The 24,045-nt window shown below is 31.8% G+C and overlaps 2 protein-coding genes across 2 annotated transcripts; both read right to left on the bottom strand.

Annotated features, from left to right (window-relative positions):
- Positions 1–2,166: 2,166 nt before the first annotated feature.
- LOC139427093 (uncharacterized) lies at positions 2,167–3,042 on the bottom strand. Its single transcript, XM_071187733.1, has one exon. The coding sequence runs from the start codon at positions 3,040–3,042 to the stop codon at positions 2,167–2,169; it is 876 nt and encodes a 291-aa protein (XP_071043834.1).
- Positions 3,043–3,275: 233 nt separating this feature from the next.
- Positions 3,276–4,481, bottom strand: LOC139427092 (uncharacterized). Its single transcript, XM_071187732.1, has one exon. It carries the CDS (start codon positions 4,479–4,481, stop codon positions 3,276–3,278), a length of 1,206 nt encoding a protein of 401 aa, XP_071043833.1.
- Between the last annotated feature and the right edge of the window lie 19,564 nt (positions 4,482–24,045).

Genomic DNA, 24,045 nt, shown 5'->3' with positions numbered 1-24,045 from the left:
TTTAAGTTTTGTATGTTATTATTTAAATGAATATTAATGAAACTTTTGTTCATGCTTCATATGGTATGAATCTTTCGAATACAGATGAATTGTTTTTGTGTTATCTTATGCTGATACCTTAAATATTCTTTTTTACTATTTTATAATTGGTTATTAAATATTGCAATTTAAATTTAATGCATCACATTAACCAAAGATTGTCAAAAGTGTTGAAAAATAATTTATTGCTTGAATAAAATTTTCAAATAACACTCTGAAAAATATTTATCTTTCTGTCTACAATTTTTATAAATTAATGTGCATTTTTTGACAAAAGACAGTAATTTTTAAAGCAAAAACGAAAACCTTTTCACGTACATGCTTTTTTGGTGTTTACATGTTATTTGATTCTGAGTTCTGTTGAAATAATAATTTTTTTTAGAATCAGCCTAATTTACTTTATAAAATAGTGCGTTTTATAAGTGTTTTAAAAATTATTAGCCCTTCGAAGCATGTTACAAGCGTGCATTCGATATATATATATAATATATATGTATATTTTTTTTTCGGTTTTGCACATAACCGTAGAAATTGTTCTAATAGGCAAATAAGTGCACGAATTTACGGTAGTAAATATTGTGCTGAAATTATTTTTTTTAAATGTTGCTGAAACTTGCCATTTTAAAAATTGGGAAAATTGTATACAATTTTTTTAATTTTTTAAATCATTTGAGCAATATTGCTAATTTTTGAAAATTAATTGATTTTTCATTTGACTATGAGCGTAATGCTGAAGAAATAGAGTAGAAATAATTCATATATTCTTTCCTACCTGGTTCATTCTTTTTACTTCGGACTTCGATACTGCATCGCTTGCTTTTAAAAGGAAACGAACTCTAATGATTAAGGCCCGTATTTTGATGACATTTGCATTTTTTTGCACGTTTTTTGTCTTTTAGAGCATTTTCTTAGATTTATAGGGCATTTTTCTTTAAATTTTGGGGCATATTTTGCATTTTAATGCATTTTTTAAAGTTTTTTGTTAATTTTTTCCAATTTTTATTATTTTTTATCAATTTTCATTATTACACTGGCTTCCAAACAATGAAGAAAATCTATAGGATATTAACAGGTGAAGCAAAATCTTTTCAAATTGAAGAAGAATTGTCAGTAAGTGAGACCGTCTTTTTCAAGTACGCACCTATAACATCAGTAGACGTTGAAAGAAGCTTCTGCAGGAATGAAAATTTACTTTCAGACAAGAGACGCTCGTTTACATTTCAAATTATCAAAAAACATTTAATAATCCAATGTAATTCTGATATTTAGTAATATTATGAGATGGAAGTTGTTATATCCATTAAAGTTTCTATACAAAATAAAAATATTTTGGTGTCAATATATTTTCCTTTTTTTGTTATTTTAGGATATAAAACAAATTTTTTAAACTTTAATGAACGCAGAACAAGTATTGCATTGCTTTATATTTTTTAAAGGACTCATAATAATTTTAAAGAGCAAAACATTTTTTTAATTCAATATTTTTACTTTATTTAAGGCATTTTTTGCGCAATTTTTGGATTTTTAAGGGAATTTTTTGCCCTTTTTAAGGGCATTTTTTGCACTTTTTAAGGGCATTAGTTGAGATTTTTTAGGTCATCAAAATCCGGGCTCTACTAATGATAAAACAGATTTAATACGAAGAGGACGGACAATACATAAACGATCATCTTTCATCAAAGCTGTAGAAATCAAACTAAACAAAATAAAAAACATTAATATTCCTTCAGTCTGAGCGCCATCTGTTGGCATTAAAGTTAATCTCTTTCATCCTCTGGCCCCAAACGACCATTAGGCAAACAGTTTTCAGCCCACTTGAGTCTTAGCCAAGTTCACAAGGTTATAGAAGTTGAACTGGCCTTCTTAAATTAATTCCATTCGAAAGTCTAACTGTGCACGATCGAGTCTTTCCATCACGTCCAGGATGGACACAGGTGACAATCCTCATTCTCCACATAAGTCGAGGAAGTTTCTCGTCGTACACTAGGACGGTTGAGACTTTGGTTGGTAGAACATTTTCTTTCTCTCTCTTTAACTAGTGGGCCGTTCTTAGTTCTAGAAGATACGAAGATTTCCATTTTTTCCATATTCTCTCTAAGAGGGAATTTTTTTGCTTCCTTCCTTGTTCTAGATTGGATTTGCTAGAAGTTGATTGAGTCGAAGCTGTGGGAGAGCAACAAGCCTTCTGCCTATGAGGAAATTTCCAGGTGTAAGCGGCTCAGGTTCCTCAATATCACTGTAGACAAAGGTCAATGGTCTGGAATTTATAATTGCTTCCACTTCAATAACTATGGTCTCTAATTCCGGAAACGTCAAAAATATTCTTCCTAATATTTTCCAAAGGCAAATTTTTGTAGATTTTATGAGTCTTTCCCAGAATCCGCCCCACCAGGCAGCTCTTTTAATGATGAAATTCCATTCTATGTTTTTGGTGGCAAAATAATTCTGAATTTCTTTGTCCTTTAAAAATTTCCACTGTAAATTTATCTCAATTTTTGCTCTTTTGAAAGTTTTTGCGTTGTCAGAGTACAGTTTTCTACAAAGTCCTCTGCGGGATACAAATTTTCTAAAAGCAAGTCGGAACGTTTTTGTAGTCAGATCTTCAGTGAGTTCAAGATGGACGGCTCTGGTGACAGCGCAGGTAAAAAGGGAAATGTTATCTTTTTTCATTCCGTTAATACTCTTCACATAAAGAGGAGCTGCATAGTCGATTCCTGCGACTTCGAATGGATGAACCTGTTTAATGCGGTCTGGAGGAAGAGGAGCTTCGTCTTGGGTAAAGGGCTTAGCTCGAAATTTCTTGCAAAGATTGCAGTTGAAAATAATACTCTTAATTCTTTGCCTTCCTTTAATGATCCAAAAGGTTTCTCGAACGTCTGTTAATGTATCAGCAACTCCAGCATGTCCTAATTTTTCATGACTTCTGCGAATTAACAAGATTTGTAAAGTGACTTCTACTTGGTAGTAGCATCGGAAATACTTCGTTGAGACTAATTTCAGCATATCGAAGCCTGTTCTGCAAGCGAATGATGTTATTTTCGTCTGACGAAATAAAAAGTTTTTCAATATTGACTTCGAAGATATGTCTTCTCCGCATTTTAGTGCCTTCAATTCTTCTCCAAAATGCTCTTCTTGAGTTGTCTTTATCCAATATTCTTCTGCTGATTGTAGTTCTTCGCAACTAATAGTTCCGGTTTTTCTGTTTTCTCTATTTTTAAGGTTGAAGATAAATCTTCTTATCCAATCTTATCTGAATCTATTGAAAGAGCTACTGACTTGTCAACCTCTTCATTATCGATAGTTGCAAGCTCTTGATTTTCCTTAGGAAAATTATCTTCACTTTTTATCAGCCATTTTGGTCCACTCCACCACAATTCTTTGTCAGGCAGATTTCTTAAGGATTCGCCACGAGTTCGCAGATCTGATGGATTTTCGTCGCCAGGACAGTGCAACCATGAAGAAGTGTCAGTCTTTGAACGAACTTCAGTCACACGATTTTGGACAAATGTTTTCAGCCTTTCAGATTTTCCACGAATCCAGTGAAGTACTATCATCGAATCTGTCCAGAATCGAACGGAATAGTCTGTCACAGATGAAAAGCTGTTCTTTACATATTCAAATAATCGACTTCCAATTACAGCTGAGAGTAATTCAAGTCTCGGAAGTGTCAACTTTCGAAGAGGAGCAACTCTGGATTTAGAGCAAATTAACGATGTTCGAAAATGTCCATCATGGTCTGTATATCGAATATATAGGACTGCACCGTACGCTCGTTTGCTCGAGTCAACGAAACAATGAAATTGAAAATTTCCCTTTTCTTCAGCATTTTTCAGATAAAATCTAGGTAATTCAAAGTTATTTGAGTCTTTTAGTTCATCACACCATTTGTTCCAGTCTTTCGTTATATTTAATGGTAGAGGATCATCCCACTTGAATTTTTGTTCCCAAATATCCTGAAGAAGAATCTTTGGTCTCAGCGTAAAGGGACTAATAAATCCAAGAGGATCAAATATTTTCGATGCAATTTTTAAAATTAATCTTTTAGTTAAAGGATTAAATTTGTTACTTAATTCAGCAAACTTGCATTCTAATTTTAGCGTATCATCTTTCGAATTCCAAACGTAACCTAACACCTTAGAAGATTCATTTGAATTTTCGTTACAATTTTCGGACTGATCTAGTTTTATCTGAAGAGATTCCGAATTTGTTTTCCATTTACGCATATTAAATCCACCTTCACGTAAAATTTCTTTTATTTCCTTATAAATTAAAAGGCATTGGTTTTCGTTATCTAATCCAAAAATCAAATCATCAACGTACAATTTGGAATTTAAAATTTTATGTGCTAACGGATATTTACGTTCGTACTTTCTTGTATGATATTTGAGAGTTGCAGCCAATAAAAATGGACTTGGAGTAGCACCAAATAACACACGCGCCATTCGAAAAATTTTAAATTTTAACTTCTCTTTACTTTAAAATTGTCCTCAAACCATAAGAATCTAACTGCATTTCTATCTCTTTCATCTAACAATATCTGCAAAAAACTTTGCTCTATATTGGCAGTTAACGCGAATCATTTGCTTCGGAAATCTAAAAGTAATCTTAAAGAGTCGGGAATCAGATTCGGTCCGGAATGTAAACANATTATGTTTTTTACTACAAATAGTACAAGCAGGTTTCTTAACACATCGCCTGACAATATGAAATTTTTCTAGACAATTAAAACACCTACCTTGACGTAATAAACATTGTTTCTTTTCGGCAACACTTAATTTACATTCATCATTTTTATGATCATTGGAACAGAATACACATTTAGTTTCATTGCTAATAACATTTAAAGCAGCAGCACTCACATTCCTATCGTATCTCAATTTTGGGAATTTATTATTTTCAAAACCAGAAAATTCTCTTTCATTTCTATTTTTAGAATAACCCTGAAAAGAATTAGACTCTTTTTTCTGAAATGAAAATGTTCTTTCTCTTATTTCGATTTCGGATTTTAAATACTCTAACAATTTTGTTACGTTCCATGAATCTGTTTCGTTTTTATATTCGCGATTATAATTTAAAATTAAACTATCAGGTATTAATTTAGTTATAATTGGGAAAAGTAAATTACCGTAACTTTCAAGTTCGATGCCAAGTGATTCTAAACTACGTATTTGAATTTCACACGTATCGTATAATTCGCGGAGCGCTATTAAGTTAGAAGTGTTACGAATAGGCGACAAATTTAATAAATAATTAATATGCGATCTAATCAAAATGTCTTTTTTGCCGTATCGCTCTACAAGAATATCAATTGCAATATCGTAGTTTTTCTCAGACAATGATAATCTCTGTATCGCGGTTTGAGCTTTTGATTTCAATAAACTTTAAATATGTGAATTTATCTATTTTATTTAAATTTTGATTATCATGAATCGCGTTATTAAACTGAGACCGAAATTCTTAAAAGTTCTCAGGATTGCCATCAAATTTTTCAATGTAAATCTTAGGTAACTTAATTTTAATTTGAGCTTCTGAATTTTAGAATAAGTCTCTAACAGGCATTTGAGCTTTCGACGCTAACAGTTTCTTTTTCGATTGCAGCCTTTTTGAGAATTTTCTCAATTTTTAACTTATAGAGAATAATTTTATCTCTACATTCTTCAGTTGATTCAACTTCTGCTGTTATTTGCTTACAGTCTTCGATTTTATCAATAACTAGTTTATCGAGTTCAATTATTTGTTTTTCTTTTTCGTTTAACTGTACAAGTGCTACTTCTAAACATTCTAAATTCGAATTTTCTAAAGCTTCGTCAATTTTAGTCATGAGTTTAGTGGCACTTGTTCTTAAACCACCTCTTCTCGTTTTTAGTTTCGCTTCGTCCGTCATTTTCGTTTTCAAATTCTTATCAACAGCAAGCAATAAACAGTAATAGTCCCGGTGTTTTCGTCACCATGAAGAAATAGAGTAGAATCAATCTTTTTACCTCGGACTTCGATACCGCATCGCTTGCTTTTAAAAGGAAACGAACTCTAATGATAAAACAAATTTAATAAGAAGAGGACGGACAATACATAAACGATCATCTTTCATCAAAGCTATAGAAATCAAACTGAAACAAAATTAAAAACATTAATATTCCTTCAGTCTGCGCGCCATCTGTTGGCATTAAAGTTAATCTGTTTCAAATGTAAATGAAAAAGTAGTTTCATTTGCATTACGTACTGGGTGTGTTCTGAAGTTTTGAATTCTGAAATTTTGACATTTTATTTGTAAAAAATTTTTTTCTCACATTTTTATATACCGTGTATTCCACAAATGGCAAATAAAAAGTATCGAAATCTGTCTTTTTCATATAAAAGTAATTAGGCAGATTTCGATAACGTTTTCTTATTCCTCCTTAACAACTCTAATTGAATAAATTTTTTAATTATCGACAAAAGTTTTTAAAATATATATTAAATATTGCTGCAAATTAACATTTCCTACCAATTCAGGACAGTTCTGCAAACTAATATATATTTTATGTTGAATTTCGTTTTAAAACTCGTACTGTTTGTATTATTTTCTCCCTCATTTTGTGAAATACATTGACAAAATTTTGTACTTTTTTGACAAGGATTATGAAAGGCATTTTCGTGATGAAGATTTTATAAGAGAAGCCCATGGATTCGATGAAAAATTGGGTCGGAGAATTGTGGCCCCATTAAAAATTAAAAAGCTTAAATTGGATGTCATTCCATCAGTTACTTAGATAGTTACTTAAGATAGTTACTTAGATAGTTATCAGTTACTTACAGATACTTAAATAGTGGTGGAAAAAGAAGTCGACTAAGTTTAGAAGAGAAAAAAATACAAAAAGAACAGGAAACGTTTATCAAGGCAATAAAAGACAGTATTTCGACTAAATCAGAGTACGATGTAAGAAAAAAATTTTCCTCGCTTGACGAATTAAAATCAAAATTAGATTTCTTACAATTAGGGGAGTTTTGGGATGTAATTTTTAAAAAAGACTCCATACTCTTCATACACATAAATATGGATGTTGTGCCTCAAATAAATATATTCCATACATTTGAGTGCAGATTTACAAGTCAACGTATTTTGTATTAATGTCAAGCAAAATAAAATTGGAAATTTCAATGTCCCACTGATATGTAATGAACTAAATGTTTTATCCGACATTCTTCAGAAATTTAAGTTTAAATTTAGAATATGATAATATTAAAATAATCGCAAATGCTTTTCGAAATTTAATCAAACTTAATAAGTATGATCAGCTTTTTAAATTCTTAAGAGAGCAAACCTCATTCAAATCAATGAAAAGGATGTCATATTCACCTGAAATGTTAATAGTTAGTACTTTACTTTATACTTTGTCACCGCATGCTTATCTTTTTATGAGGAATAGCAAAAATATAATCCTACCCCACCCCATCCATCTACAATTAGAAACATATGTAATGCCAGTAATGTCTCTCCTAATTTAGGACAGACAGGAAATTATTTTTTACATTATTTGGAACAAACAATTCCTCATTTATTACTTTCAGATAAAACTATCGCACTTTTACTGGATGAAATACACATTAAACCTTTCTTGGATTACAAAGAAGGAAATATTGTTGGTTTGTCGCAAAATAATGATACATTAGCAACATCAGCGCATGTCTTCGTGATAGAGAGTGTAACATCTTCATACGAAGATGTCGCTTATATATGGCCCGTAAAATCCATTAATTATTTAGATTTACATAATATGATTAAAAAGGTAATATTAAAATTAGAAAGCATAGGATTTTTTAAATCACTGTTATAACTGATAATAAAACTGATATAACTGATAAAACTGATATAACTGATAATAATAGAAAAACAATGACTCAGTTTTTAGACCGTCCAAAGCTACAATACGTTTATCCTCATCCTTGTGATCTTAGCAGACCATTGTTTTATTTAATTGACTCTGTTTATAAAATTAAAGGAATCAGAAATAATTGGATAAATAAAAAAAATGAAGGTAAATGCCTGTTTTTCCCTAGTTTTCCAAAATTAACAAATAAAACATTTCACACAGCATCTTTTATGTCCTTCACAATTCTGAACTAAATAATCTTGCCAAATATGGCTTTTTACTCACATTAAAAGCACTTTTTCCTCCTAGCTTAGAGAGACAAAATGTGTGGCTGGTATTACAAATTTTTTACGATTTTGTTAAAAATGCATTGTTAGAGGTGGGCCAAAAAAACGATATACCACACTATGAAGACACCTCTTTATTCATAAATATAATTTTAACTTGGTGGAAGATTATGAACGTTAAAACTCCAAATGCTGGCACAAGAAATAATGATAAATTTAAATTTCCTTTAACTAATTCTGATGATAGGTATATATTTTTGCAAGATTTTTTAGATTGGTTAGAGTAGTGGGAACAAATGCAATGTACGACAGGTACCTTTACCAAGGAAACACACTCAGCCCCAAAATAACAACTAAAGGTATTTTAGAATTAGCCTCATATTTTATTCATCAGAATTAGCCCATTCATCATTTTATTTTTAAAATGGCCTATCTTAGTAGAGCTAGAAAAAAAGACTTGATTCACTTACTTCCTGAACTTGAATTACATGCACCAGAAAATGCTAAAGTGCCACAATTAGTTAAGACGATTACGGAATCGGAAAATTATGATGAGGAACTAGTAAAAAATTTATTAACAACAATAACTTTTGAAAGGGAGAATTCAGAAAAGCTAGAAAAAGAAGAATGTGAATATAATTTTAAGAAATTAGAATTAGAAAGTAAAATTGCAATTATTTACCTAAAGCGGAAACAGCAAATACAGAAATGCTAAGATTTCTTAATAAATACGAAAGCGGTTCAGATATTGCAATTTATTTGTCATTCTTTGAAAAACAAATAAGTAAAGCTAAAATACCAAAAGAAGATTGGGTTAATTTTTCAGTTGGATTACTTCCTCTTGATATAGCTAACTTAATAGCACGTGAACCCGAACAATTTTCTAATGATTTTGATTATGTAAAGAAACATTTATTAAACCGATTTAAGTTGACATCAGAACAACTAAAAAATAAATTTTGTAACTCAAAAAGAGAAGCTACAACATCGTGGAGAGATTTCGGATTTAAAATTACCACTTATGTCGAAGAATATTTAAAAACTATGCAAGTTAAATCTTTTGATGAACTTCAAAATTTAATGATCGTTGACCAAAATTCCGAACGAAATTAGAGACAATATGTTAGATGAATTATCGATGATAAAAGATGTTCAAAAACTGACATCTAAATTAGATAACTATGAAACTGCAAGATCCCATATTAAAAAAGAAACGAGTAAATATGTGCGAGATTTATCATACAAACCAGATATAGTTAGGGATAATAAGAATACATCAAGTCAATTTTTCCCCAATAGAGATTCGAGAAATAATCCTAATTCACCAGTAATTCATGCTCAAAACGTTCAAAGAAATGATCAATTTTATGTTGGTAATTATAATCATAATGCTAATCACTCTAATTATTTAAAGTGCTATAAATGTTTAAACTACGGTCACAAAAGTACTGAGTGTAAATACAAAAGAGAGGGTGTAAAATGCAGAATTTGTTCACAATTTGGACATACCGCTAAGAACTGTAACGTTAATTTAAGTATACCGAAACTAAAGTTTCTTATGCCACTAGAATTGAAAATAAAAAACCCATTAAAAGAGTTCAAATACTTGGTAAAGAATGTCAATGTTTAATAGATACAAGGAGTGACCTATGTCTTATTTCTAAACAATTGTATGAAAAAATTCACAGTCCCAGTATAAGTTTTGATAATGTAAAGATAACGGGAGTTAACGGAAATCACCCAATAGAACCAATAGGTTTTTCTTTCATTGCGAAATTACCTTAGATAAAAAATTAATACCTGTTGATTTTTATGTACTAGAAAATTTGACAAATGAAATGATTTTGTGTTTTAATGTATTAAAAAATTTGAACTTTACTTTCTTTAATAATGAAATTCAGATCTCAACATCCAACCAGGAAGTAAATAGCGAAAATGTTAGACCCATAAATTATGCGCGAATCCAAACTGAAACTAATAAAGACGCTTTTCCACGCTCGAGTAATCTAAACAATCCTAACCCTCCTTCGTTTGATATTCGAGGTTCCCAAAACATTTGCCTTCCAATTAGAGTAAAAAGAAATTCTACTTTAAAAGCCGATCGTTCATTTTTTCCCAAAACAAATACGAAGCAAAACATTTTTCTACGCCGTTAGGACATTTAGCAGATGCGATAAGTATTAATGAGATTGAATTGAGTCATGTGAAACAGCGTTTGAAACCCCAACTGATAGAATTAATAAATGATTATTCCCCATCTCAAATAAAAACCACAGATGTTAAATTAAATGTGATACTAACAGATGAACAACCCATAAGTTTGAAATCACGTAGGTTGGCAAAAATAGGACACGACTTTGTTGATTTACAAATACAACAATGGCTTAAGAACGGTGTAATTAAAGAGTCGTGCTCAGAATTTAATTCTCCGATTGTAGTTTGTCGAAAAAATTCAGGTGATTTTTGATTATGCATTGATTTTCGCAAACTTAATAAAAAATTAGTTAAAGATAAGCATCCGATACCCCTTATAGAAACAGTGACGGACTCTATATGTCAAACGCTTCGTGTTATAGTAAGCTTGATATCCGAGATGCGTTCTTTAGTGTTCCCGTAAAACCAGAATGTACGAAATATTTAGCATTCTCAACAGATAATTCGCAATATGAATGAATTTCTTAAGGCTCCTTTCGGATTAAGTACATCGCCAAATGTCTTTCAAAGACATATAAACATAGTGTTTAAAGATTTGATTAAAGATGGTCCATTGAAATTATACTTCGATGATATAATCGTAACGTCGGAAACTCAAGAGGAAAACCTCGAAAAACGTAAACGTGTCTTTAAAGTAGCGTCAGAATACGGAGTTGAATTTAATTTTAAGAAATGTGAATTTTTAATGAACGAAAATAAGTTTTTATGTTATTTTTTTAAAAACGCTACGATACAACCGTCTGCTTCTAAAACCGCTGCTGTTCAAAATTTCCCTACCCCTAAATCGGTTAAACAAGTGTAAAGTTTTTTTAGGACCTACTTCTTATTTCCGCAAATTTATTTACAACTATTCTAAAATTGCAAAACCCTTGAGTGATTTGTTAAGAAAGGAAGCGAAGTTTTATTTCGGTCAAATACAAGAACAAATGGAAACATTCCAGAAGTTAAACGATATTTTGAGTCAAAAACCAGTTTTACACATTTTTCGTCAGGGATCAAAATTGGAATTGCATACTGATGCTAGCAGTAAAGGATTTGGAGCAATTTTAATGCAGCAGGGCGATGACGAAAAATTTCATCCCATATATTATTTTAGCCTTAAAACTTCACCACAACAAGAAAAACTTTCAAGTTATGAATTAGAGGTTTTAGCCATAATAAGCATTAAAAAAATTTAGGTCGTACTTGTTAGGTGCAAAATTTAAAATTTACACAGACTGCGCTGCGTTTACCCAGACAATGAATAAAAAAGAAATAACACCGAAAATAGCGCGATGGGCCTTACAACTAGAAGAATTTGACTATGAAATTTTGCTTAAAGGTTCAAATCATATGTCCCATGTCGATGCCCTTTCCAGAAACACAGTGTTTAGTGGTTACCCGAGCACTTAGTGAAGTTACAGCAAAAAACGCTGCCGCTCAGGAAAAAGACGAATTAATTAAATCATTAAAAGAACACGTAGAAACAAATGACGATAACGAATACTTAATAAAAAACGGAATTTTATATCGAATAGAAAAAGGTCGAGAATTATTAATTGTTCCCCAAACGCTCGAAAATGTACATAACAAAGGTCATTGTAGTATTAATAAAACCGAAGAAATAGTTGAGCAGGAGTTCTATATTCAGAAACTTAGAGATAAATCCAAAAAAATTATTGCTAATTGCGTTAAATGTATTTTATGTAATAGAAAGTTAGGGAAAGCCAAAGGATTTCTTCACCCCATCCCAAAAGATAATATTCCCTTCGATACATATCACGTAGATTATATAGGTCATCCACTAATAAAAGTTATCAGCACATATTAACTGTAGTAGACGGATTTACTAAATTTGTCTGACTTTACCCATCCAAAACAACAACAGCACAAGAAGCAATCACAAAATTGACAACGCAACAAATTATTTTCGGTAACCCGCGAAGAATCATAGTTGACAGAGGTTCAGCTTTTACCTCAAAAGATTTTGAAACTTATTGTGCTAATAAAAACATCGAACATTATAAAATCACAACAGGTGTAAGTAGAGGAAATGGACAGGTAGAAATAATACACAAAATACTGATTCCCATATTATCAAAATTATCCTTAGATGAACCTGAAAAGTGGTATAAATTTGTCCCATCAGTGCAAACTATTATTAACAGTACCGTTTCCAAAAGCACAAATTGTACGCCATTTGAATTGCTAACTGGTGTAAAACTAAAAAACAATCTTGACCTGCACATCAAAGAAATCTTGAACAACGAATATGAGATTTTTATAATAAGTGAAAGAAACGAACTACGAGAAAAAGCGCGAGAGAATATACTGAAAATGCAACAGGAGAACAGAAAAAACTTTAACAAACGTAGAAAAAAACCAAACATCTACAAACAAGGAGACTTAGTTGCTATGAAACGGATCCAATTCGGAACTGGACTTAAATTAAGAAAAAAATATCTTGGACCCTACCAGATGATGGTTGTGAAACCTAAAGGCTTTTATGACGTCCAAAAAATCCCTGGCCATGAAGGGCCAAGCATCACATCCACTGCAGTAAATTTCATGAAGCCTTGGACTTCATAATCAGCATCATCAAAAAAAAAATAATAAATAAATGCTTATGTAGAATTAGATACTGCTTTCTTTTTTTTATTATTTCAAGAAACTCATTCATGCTTTTGAGGACACAAGAAGTCAGGAACGAGTGTAGAGGAGATCCATCTTTCATCCAATCCACTGCCGCCATGATTCCAGTGTCACAACTTCCCCGCCTCACCATCATCACCACTTCCCCGCACCACCGCCTCTCCTTTTTTTTTTTGAACTCAGAGACTCAGTCCTCTTTTTGTTGCTGAACAATCAACTGCATAGCCCTGACGGGGCTTATGTTTATGTAACCGGAGCTGACGGCCCATTTTCTTGTTCTAATCATCGGGGCAGACGGCCCACACTTTTCAACTTAATATTTCTAAAAAATTTAAATATCATCATATGTGTAAATAATTCATTTTCTTATTAAATGTTTCCATCACCGAAAAAAACTGTCGTTCCTCTCCAAAACACCATATATGTATATATATATAACCCGGACAATTTCAGAACCCTGTAATTTTTTCCACGATGCTAACCAATCTAAAAATCTGCCGTTACTTGCGAGTGTGTATATTTTAGAAAATAAGGAGACAACTTTTTAATTAATATTCAATGTAGTTAGTTCATATTAAAGAATGTTCTCTATTTTCTTAGGATATGTTATTTTTCCCTATAATTATCCAATCAATATTTCCTCCTTGTATAATATATTTTTGTACAAATCTGGCAACAAAAAAATATTATCAAATTGTTATGTTATTATTTTCTTTATTATTTTTTGAACTACCATATAATAATCTATACTAAAACTAAAAAAGAAACATTCTTTTTTTTAAAAAAAAAAAAATAAAATTTAAATTTAGATTTTTGCAATCTTAGGGACAAATAAATTTTGAGTCAAATCCAGATTATATGTACTATTCTCATTTTATTCCCTTTTTTATGTTCATTTTATAAGTTTGGAAGAGTATATGTAAAATAAAAATTTTATAAATGTGCCAATAAAACTATTATTTCTTTATTTGTCTCTTTTCTGCCATGATACAACAACATATTTTTATTTGTCTCGTATTCGCTTCATTATTAAAATGTATCATTTCTTATTTTCAAATAGGATTAAATCTAATATATAATTACATATAAGAAAATAATAAATTATACACTTAAATAAGGTTTATTCTTTTGATATTAAAAATAGTTATGAGGAATCAAGATTTAAAAATTAAAAGTAAAAAATTTCTTATTAAATTTCATTTCTATTCATTTATTTCTATTGAAAAGCATCAAGAAGTCCTACATGTTCATTTTATTGAGTTATAACTTTAAAAATAACTTAAAAAACTAAAAATTCACCACTTAAAAAATTTAAGTGCTATTAAATTAGCTAAAGCAAAAATATATTACGTGCTCCAAAGTTTGAGCTATTTACTATAGTTTTCTCTTAATACAAATCTGAATACCGGGTTAACTTATGCTTCGCTAGCCGTTCAGAGGATGACGTCACAAATCTATTGAGAGGCCTTGACTCTCGGTGGCTATGAATTATCAGGCCTGCACACCACGCTTTTCAACCACCCAAACGTGTGTGGACTTTTCTGGATTTGAAACCGTTGGATAAGAGGGCATTTTGAACCATTAAAACACAATCGAAAAAATTCCGTTAATAAACCGAGCTTTTATCAGGAAAAGTTCGATCTAAGGTGTGGTAAGAGAAGATTGTGATGAAAAGAATTGAATCAACTAGTGGTATCCATTCATCGAATTCTATCCCAGATAAAACTACATTACATTCGATGTATTCGAGTTCATATCACGACCCCAGGTTACCAAAGTGGGGAAAGGATCCTTCGACTATGTCAACCTTCATCTAACAAAAAGTATATCAAAATTGGTAGGTAATTTATTTACGTCGCACTAGAGCTGCACAATGGGCTATTGGCGGCGGTCTGGGAAACATCCCTGAGGATGATCCGGAGACATGTCATCGCAATTTTTATCCTCTGCAGACGGGATGGCTGTCCTGCTTTGGTAGCCCGACGACCTGCGCGTGAAGTCGAGAACTTAACGGTTGTACAGTTTAACGGGAACTGATATCGCGCACCCTCTGTCCCTTCGCTGGTTGATCAAAGTGGTCACTCATCCGCTTACTGACCACAGCCAATAACGCTTGACTTCGGTATCCTACTGGGAACCGTGTTTTTACGATCATTCCAGTTCGAGACAGTACCCCGAAAATAATGGAGGTAACTTGTCTTACATACTAGCGAATTGATGTTTATAACATAGGCCTGCGATGAAGAAAAAAAATAAAAGGGATCTGATAGCTGAACTTTATGTATTTTTTGGTGCTGAAATGAAAAACAATAATGAAAAATTTCTATCACATCACGTTTTCTTGAAAAATTCAATTTTACTGGAATTTTTATGAATATTTACCATACAAAATTTTCGTTTTTGAATTTCTTACCTGACCAGCATTCTACTTAGGTTAAATCTATAAAAATACCCCTCTATGACATCTTTCGATCACCGTCCCTCTCTCGGTCCCAATCTTTCTCTACCAATAGCTTCGCGAGAATTCTTATCTAGGTTCGCTGACCTCTCAGAAACTCTAGCAAGCGTAATAGGGAGTCATTTTTCTGACGCATTTTTAACGTCTGATTTTCTCTCTTTACGTTTCGTAAAACATGGCTTCGAGTTCGAGACATTGTGAAAATTTTCCAGATGACTTTTGTTATATACACGGCGAATATAGTGTTGTTAAAAATCGAAAGAGGAGCATTACAGACTATGCAAGACAACTTTATCTTACATATTTTGGCATGAAACTCGGATACCAGGACAAATCGTTTCTCCTCATTAAGCTTGTGTGCAGTGCCTCAATGATCTACGCTTACCGAGAAAAGAAGACTGCTTTACGATATGGAATTCCTATGACTTGGAGGGAGCCCCAAAACCGCTTTGATTGTAATTTTTGTTCCTGTCATGTTCATGGATATAACCGAAAAAATCAAAGTCTTATAACTTTTCCTGATAACATTCCGTTGGTCATACGTCCCGTTCCTCATGAACCTGATGTGCCGGTGCCTCGAACTGAATTGCCAGTCATCCCTTCAAAGTCTTCAGACTCACAACATCCAGAAGTTCAAGGCTTCGATATCGAATCTAAGCCATCAGTAGCCGGTTCGCCTCAGCCCTTCTCTCAGATAGTACTTAATGATCTGACTAGAGATCTGGGCCTTTCAAAAGAGGCTGCTGAATTGTTAAGCTCCTGACTGAAAGAAAAGAAATTATTAGCTAAAGGAACATCTTTTTATTGGTACAGGAATCGGGGAAAAGGAATTTATCAAATACTTTGATAAAGAGGAGAACTTGGTCTATTGTTTTGATGTTCCTGGATTGATGAGTAAGTTTCATATCATCTACAATAAAGATGAGTGGAGACTGTTTATAGATTCATCCAAAAGAAGCCTCAAAGCCGTCCTTCTTCATCATGGGAGCCATTATGCATCTGTACCAGTTGGACACAAGGTATATTTAAAAGATTTCTATGAAAATCTGACTCTCATCCTGGACAAAATTAAGTATATCGACCGCAGTTGGACCATTTTCTGTGATTTGAAAGTCATCTCCATGCTTCTTGGCCAACAACGTGGATTTACAAGATTCCCATGTTTAATTTGTGAATGGGACAGCCATGACAAGACTCAACATAATAATGGCCGAAAAGACAAAATCTTGACCCAGGTACTCGAAACAGCTTAGTTGATCCAAAAAAAGCATTGTTACCTCCGCTACATATAAAATTGGGTGTAATGAGGCAGTTTGTCAAGGCTGTTCCAAAAGATGGAAATTGTTTAAAATACCTATGCTAAAAGTTTCCAGGTTTATCCCAAGCCAAGTTGAAAGGGTAATATTTGTTGGTCCAGATATCCACGAACTCATGAAAAAATTTTGAGATTAACATGACAGGAACGGAGAAAGAAGTTTGGGTTACTTTCAAAGATTTCGTGAGTAAATTTCTGGGTAACTATAAGGATCCTGATTATAAAGAAATTGTGCACAATATTTGCTATTCTTGGTCAATCGTCAATTTTCAATAAGTTATATTAATAAAAATAAATTAAATGTATGTTGGTGATTTTCTTCTAGAAACTGATGTATAAAGTTTAAACTCAAGGAGCTTATTGTTTTTCTCTTGACCAGACGTTACTTGTGCGATCTGGCAACAGTAATCTTTATTCATTTAAACCAATAAAAAATTAGCCAATCACTCAAAAATCAATTTACTTTTACAAGATTAAATTTTACATAGATCAAAATGAATGAAGACGACAGTTACCAGATAGTACATGCAAAATTGTTTGAGAGAATTCCTTTCCAAATAGGATTTTAGTAAAAACATTAATACCGATTTTACAAAAAATCCTGACGTGATTGAGGAAAATTAAGGTCATATTCGAAATCAGCACATCAAAAAACATATAAATCAACAATAACTTCTCTTGTATTTTTCAAAAACTTCAATTTCGCAGGCTTGTGTAATTGTAGTGGTAATTACGCCACAACACTAAACGGAGATCACAGGCAAATAATCCTCTACAATTAAGATTTATTTTCTCAAGTGTGGAGAAAATACCGGGTAAATACATGCTAAAATATTAGAACAAAAAAAGAATATTTAAAAAAAAAATAATAAAATAAATTTAGCTCTTACATTTTAAAACTCTAAAGGTGCATGTGAAGCATCTAGCTGTAAGTGTTTCATCAATGAGCTTTTAATTTTGAACATAGCTTAGAATTCGAGTTTAAGAAAACAGATAGAACTCAAAATGAGAATTTAAAAAAAATGGAATAGAAAATACGTGCTTTACAAAATAGATATATCATAAAATGCGTAATAAAATAGAAACTAAATTACTTACGCATCAAGATTTTACTTTGATTCGTTGGTTAATTCTTTTAAACAATGCTTGTAAGAGTAGTTTGACAAACAGAATCAAATGCTAGGTCTGTTTACTTAAATACGCATTTTGAATACACATTTTCAGCTCTGAAACACTTACGTTCATTATGCTTTCACTTACACTTATTGAGTCTCGAGAATCATTTTTACTTATCTATTTTGAGCTGTGTTCATTTTATTAAACAGGAGTTCGAGATATGCTCATTTTCTTAAACAGGCGTTTATTTTATTTACTTGTACACATATGAGCAGGCAGGCAAGCAGGCGCCGGCCTGGTGCCTGAGTGGTTAGCGTACCTAACGGCGACACAAAAGGCTGCGGGTTCGAATCCCGTTCAGGTCATAGATGTTTCTCTGTGTGCTGTACTCTGTTTTGGATGATGTGTGAATGTGGCCCACCCTATGAACATGACAGCGTGGCATGGGTGATATTGCTCGCCTCATTGACTTTGGTCACAAAGTGCTGATCAGGCAACGCAAAATAACCATGACGAAGAACAATAAGTTTAGTGCTTGTTGTTGAAAGAAAAAAACATATGTGAAAGCTGATGTGCTCATCTTATAAGCCTTTGTTAGGTAGAAAAACAGAGAGTTCAATTTAGAAAAGAACAGCAAAGATACCTCCACGCTACAGAATGTGTGGCGGACAATACCGTTTGGCCACTTAAAAACAGCCATATATTAACAACAATAAAAAGCTCATTTATGCTTCTAGATCGTAATGACTGATGTTATTCAGTGACTTCAGGACACAAACTTGCTTACTATCTCTATTACGGTTATCAATCCCTTGTTTTCTTTTATACTCGCTAGCTTTACGGCTTTTTAGTGGTGGTTGAAATGCCAGCTGAACTATGGGGTAATGTTTGAACAATCGGCTTTCGACTACATTGACAATAATAGATTTTATGAATTCTTATTAGTCACACTGGCTCTAAATAGTTGGGAGATTGTGCCTATATCTGTGTGTTAAATAATGAAAGGGGTCATTAATAACGAAGTGAGCAGAAAGCTCATATTTAATTTTTTAATCATAGAGGATGTTAAGCACTCTGAACGTCTACTAAGAGATTTTGGACATACATTTTCGTTGGATATTTACGAAAAGAAATCCTGACTTTTGGCAAATATATGTCATTGTATTAGAGAAATGTGTTATGAAGCGAAAATCTCTCTTCCACTGAAATCCGAATTGGTAGTTTTCGAACTTCGTCCAATCGTTTTTCAGACTATGGTGCAGTAAGAGTCCTGGATTGTGATGATAGATCCGTGACCTGAAGTACCGCGTACAACGAAATCTAACTGTTAAATTAGATACTAAGTTTTTCTCGATAAATTAACTTTTAAAGGGCTGAAGTGGTCTAGAGTAAGGTCCTGAACAAAAGGTTGCAGGTTCGTGCTTCAAAACACCACCCAGCGCTTTACTAGCATTGTAGAGTACAGACCTTGGCCAAAGAATACCTAAGGTTGTTTTAAGGAGCTTGTTTTTTGTTCGCCAAGGTACAGACGTTTATATTGCTCTGAATTAACTAATTTCTTCAGCGATATTTTCCAGATATAGAAAAATATTACTTCTGGGAAAGATTTGTTAAGGAATAAAATGCGACATTTATGTTTTCCATCAAATTTAAATTCCTAGTAAATTTTTTTATATCGTATTTAGATATATTTGATATTGTATTAAATTGTTCGATGTACTATTGTAAAAGTGACTATTTTGTAAGATTTTTACGTTACATGAAATTTCAACTTCAGTTGTTTTGTAATTGATCTAAATAAATATATTGTACACGTAATTTTAGTTTTGGTCTTTTTGTTATCCTAGCATTTTACTTGGATAGATTAAATGTTCTATTAAAATTTTCCAATAAGGGAACATTATTAAACTTCGATCAAATATTTTAAGATTCAATTCATTTCCGTTTCAATGTTGTACCGTAGGAAAAATGAATTTAATTGTGTATTTTCGTTTCAATGATCAGATTTTCAGAGCTTTAACCATAATGGTTCAAAAAGAGCAACCTCAGTTATGCTCATTATTGACAGCTATTAATTATTTGTCACTTAACATAACATAATTGATGTCGCAAGTTTAAACCATTATGATCTTTATCTAGTTACTGAAAATCTGATCATTGGAACAACTTATTCTGGGTGAAATCTTTATTCTGCACTCTACTTACTTTTTTCCTGCGTGAAATTTCTTAAATTGTGAGCCCGAAGTGCGCCAAACTATGGTTACTTTCATCCACTAGCTTTTTTATCTAGGCTGCTTTTTTATCTAGGCTTAATAGCTATGTTGCTTTTGCTAAAGTTAAATTTCCAAATGTATTCTTTCCAAAGTTATTTTAGTCCAAGAAACGTATTAACGAGGTATGTATTTTCTTAATTTAATTTTACTAATATTTTAATTTAGCTTTCATTGATGTTTTAGTTTAATTTTTACTGGTATTGTTATTCAGGAAGTTTTTATAGTGGGAAACTCTCTAAGCAATGTTTTGACTTTATGACATGTTTGAGATGCATAGCAGACAATTTATACCGATAATTTGTTTATATCGATTTCATTTAAAAAGCATCAGTGTATAAATGTTTGACTTTCCAAAACTTAAAACTTTAATTTTTTAAAATTTTTTTGAAATGAATTTACTTTTGAAGGAGCTAACCTGCACTTATGTTAAGCTCTTGCAATTAAAGAAATTTCAGGTTTTAATTTTCTTAAAAGCTAAAATTGCCTGAAAACTTTGGCGTCTGGCATAAATAATAAAATTTCTAAAAATCATGTTGAGAATTTAAAACCTGCTCACATCCATGCATTTTTCAAAACCATACTTGCCTAAAGAAACTTGTCTAACCTTGATTTTTAATATTCTAAAAATTTTCGTTCTGTCATCTTTGCAGTTTTTGAGTTTTGTGCAGTCTTCAATAAGTTTTAAAAAGTGACAAGACTGATTTTTGACTTATGTAAGCACGATTGTTAATGATTCTTAATTTTTATATTCCATAATAAAGACTTGAAATTTCAGGTAGAAAAATGTTTTGAGGCAAAATTCTGCTAAATTTGTTACGCACTGTAAATTTTTAATTGCTTCCCCACCAACCCAATGGCTGGAAGCAGATGTTCGTTAGATTACATCATGGGGTATATAGTTACTACGTAGGCAGTTACCAAATTTAAGTTTTTAATGAAGGAGCTCTATAAACGTTCCCAAAGAGAAATTTTTGGTCTTCTCGTGGTATCCGAAGATACGTCGCTATTTTTGAGATGTGAACAATCCTGAGCAAGGCTGCTATTTGTCGATCGTATGACAAACATATTTATTTCTCAATCATTATGTGCATTTTTTTAACATTAAATATTTCATAAATTTGATGATATTTCTTTCTTTTGTGTGTTTGTCCTGTTTTGCGATATTTTGCTGCAATATTTTTAATTTAGAGTAACGAAAGGTTTAAGAGCAGATGATAAAGCGAAGTAAGTGACTGAATTCATTGTTTGTCACTCATTAAGAGTTGTCTCGATTTCAAAGACCTCCCGCGCCCAAATGAACGTCCGAGGACGTCCCTCTTAATAAAAACTGTCATCAGATCCCTCAAAACTTTCAAGTTAATTGTTGTTAGCTGGAATGGAACTAAAGATATTAATTTTCATCACCCTTTTAATTAACGTAATTCATGTATCATTTCATTTTAAATATTAATCTTTAATACATTATAAATTAGATTTAATGCAGATTTAAATATGATGTCAGTAATACCAAAGCCTCATCAAATTTACCTACAGAAGGAAAACACGGCTGTTTATAAAAACGAGAGGTAAGTGGAAGCTTTATCTTGGATATCAAGAAACAAGAATAATTTAGATTGAACTCTCTCATTATTTTTTTTTATTTTCAAGAAATATTTTTTTGCGAATTATTTTAAGTGTTTAGGTCATGCATAACATTTTTCTCATTCATAACAAGTTTAAAGTTTTTAGAGATTAGAACAGGCAATAAATTACGAACGGAAAAGCTTTCAACACCCTATGCAAAAAATAAATAAATAAATAAGCTTGCAACTAGTATGATTTACTTTGGTTACTATATGCAATAACTGCACAAAATTCTCTAATCCTAGCTTAAATATTCGGGGAGATGTAAACTTCATTTGCCTCAATTTTTCCAAATATTCAATGAAATAAAACTAAGTTTTTAGAGCAATTTTTAACGAGTAGCATATTTTAAAATGTAAACATTTCGCTGCAAATTGAGCGGAATACAGGCATTTAAAGCAATTTTTTTTAATTCTGCAGATGCTCAGAAATTATCTGAATTTTTCCACTATTTTTTCCAAGGCTTATTTGGTAAAGAAAAAGAGCCAGATTTAAATATCTAGAAAATGTAAAAGAATTCCAGAGCAATTTTTCTAAGTAGCTTTTGTACTTTTTATTGAAAGCTCTAAATGGTAAAGGGTTCTCCAAAAATTTCAGTTTGCATCATATAACAAAACTTATTGACAAATGATACCCTACAATAACTGTCTGGGCGAATTGTTGAATTCTTTAAATTCCAACTGAAATATAAATATTCACATGCTAGTATGGGTTTAAAAAGGGAACCAGTTACTAAGTTGAAACTTGATGTGTTAGTTTGAAGTCAAATAATCTTGAAGTCAAGTAATCAATGAAAACATTTGAAAACTGATTTAGGGACAAAATTTTAAATAAAATTTTTGAGAAAACAGTTTATTACAATTTAGAATGTGGGAGTAAATTTTTTGCTCTCAGTGAGTGAGTTACAGTGTTTTTTCTCTAACTTTGAAAATTTTATGTATTTACTGTTCCTGGCCAAATTATTAGACGCACTGTAATAATCTATGTAAAATCTTAATTATCAGGTGATACTATACAGCTTTATTGTTTTTACGTGTCTGAAACCGTTTTGCACTTGCTTACGTTCGTGTATCAATGGGTTAAATTTGACGATATATTATATATCGTCGATTTATTTATGTAATAAATCATATATTCGCCGTCTAATTTTTATAATATATCAATATATTATATAAATTATACTATGATTTTAGTATATCAAGTATTATATTAGTATATTGTAATAATTAGACCAAATTATTGGAGGCACTGAAGTCTTTTAATATTTACGTGTTTTGCACGAGTTTATATGCAATATTTTTATATTTAAACATACATGTAATGGGTTTTTATTCAGGAGATTTTTTATATACTTCCTATTTGCATTTATTTTTACCGTATGGTCTTACAATGTTAACCAATTGATACACGAACATAAACAAGTGTAAACCAGTTTCAGCCGCGTAAAAACAGTAGCGCCGTATAGTATCGCCTGATAATTAAGATTTTACATGGAATCTTATTATGCGTCTAACTATTCCGCAAGGGACTGCATATGTCTTGTAATTTCAATTATTCTGACTAACTTTTCAACTGACCTAAAATGAACATCTTTTTTACAAGGCTATAATAAGAAATTACATTCTTGTTCTTAGCTACCAGCGATAATAACACAACACCTGATTTTAGTATATTCATCCTCAACGAAATTTTGTGAGTTTTTCAGAAAACAATTTTTACTGCGTTATTTATTTGAAATTGATTTTATAAAAACCATTAATTTTCAAAACCCGCTTGAACCCAAATTCTATTTTAAATGTGAGAAATTTATCATATATAGAATGGTAGAATGGTAGAAATTACATAAATCTTGGTGCGCTGCCGCGAAGCGGCATTAACCGATCCATCTGTAGTAGTAATTCGATGATGAGGAGTAGTGAGGTGGATTGGAGATGGGGGGAAGAGGTGGTGCTTAGCACCACAAATCGAGAGTGTATTTCGTGTGCTAGGGCTACGTCATATCCCTAAGGAAAAAGGCAGTGATTGGGCTAAATTTAGTGNGTCTTTTAATATTTACGTGTTTTGCACGAGTTTATATGCAATATTTTTATATTTAAACATTCATGTTATGGGTTTTTATTCAGGAGATTTCTTATATACTTCCTATTTGCATTTATTTTTACCGTATTGCCTTACAATGTTAACCAATTGATACACGAACATAAACAAGTGTAAACCAGTTTCAGCCGTGTAAAAACAG

Source organism: Parasteatoda tepidariorum, chromosome X1, assembly GCF_043381705.1.
Source record: "Parasteatoda tepidariorum isolate YZ-2023 chromosome X1, CAS_Ptep_4.0, whole genome shotgun sequence".
NCBI lineage: Eukaryota > Metazoa > Arthropoda > Arachnida > Araneae > Theridiidae > Parasteatoda > Parasteatoda tepidariorum.
The sequence above is the reverse complement of the archived record's forward strand: the minus strand, read 5'-3'. Positions and strand labels throughout refer to the sequence as shown.

Excerpts from the sequence above, each read along its gene's own strand:
- LOC139427093 (XM_071187733.1), bottom strand. The coding sequence starts at position 3,042 with ATGCTGAAATTAGTCTCAACGAAGTATTTCCGATGCTACTACCAAGTA.
- LOC139427092 (XM_071187732.1), bottom strand. The coding sequence starts at position 4,481 with ATGGCGCGTGTGTTATTTGGTGCTACTCCAAGTCCATTTTTATTGGCT.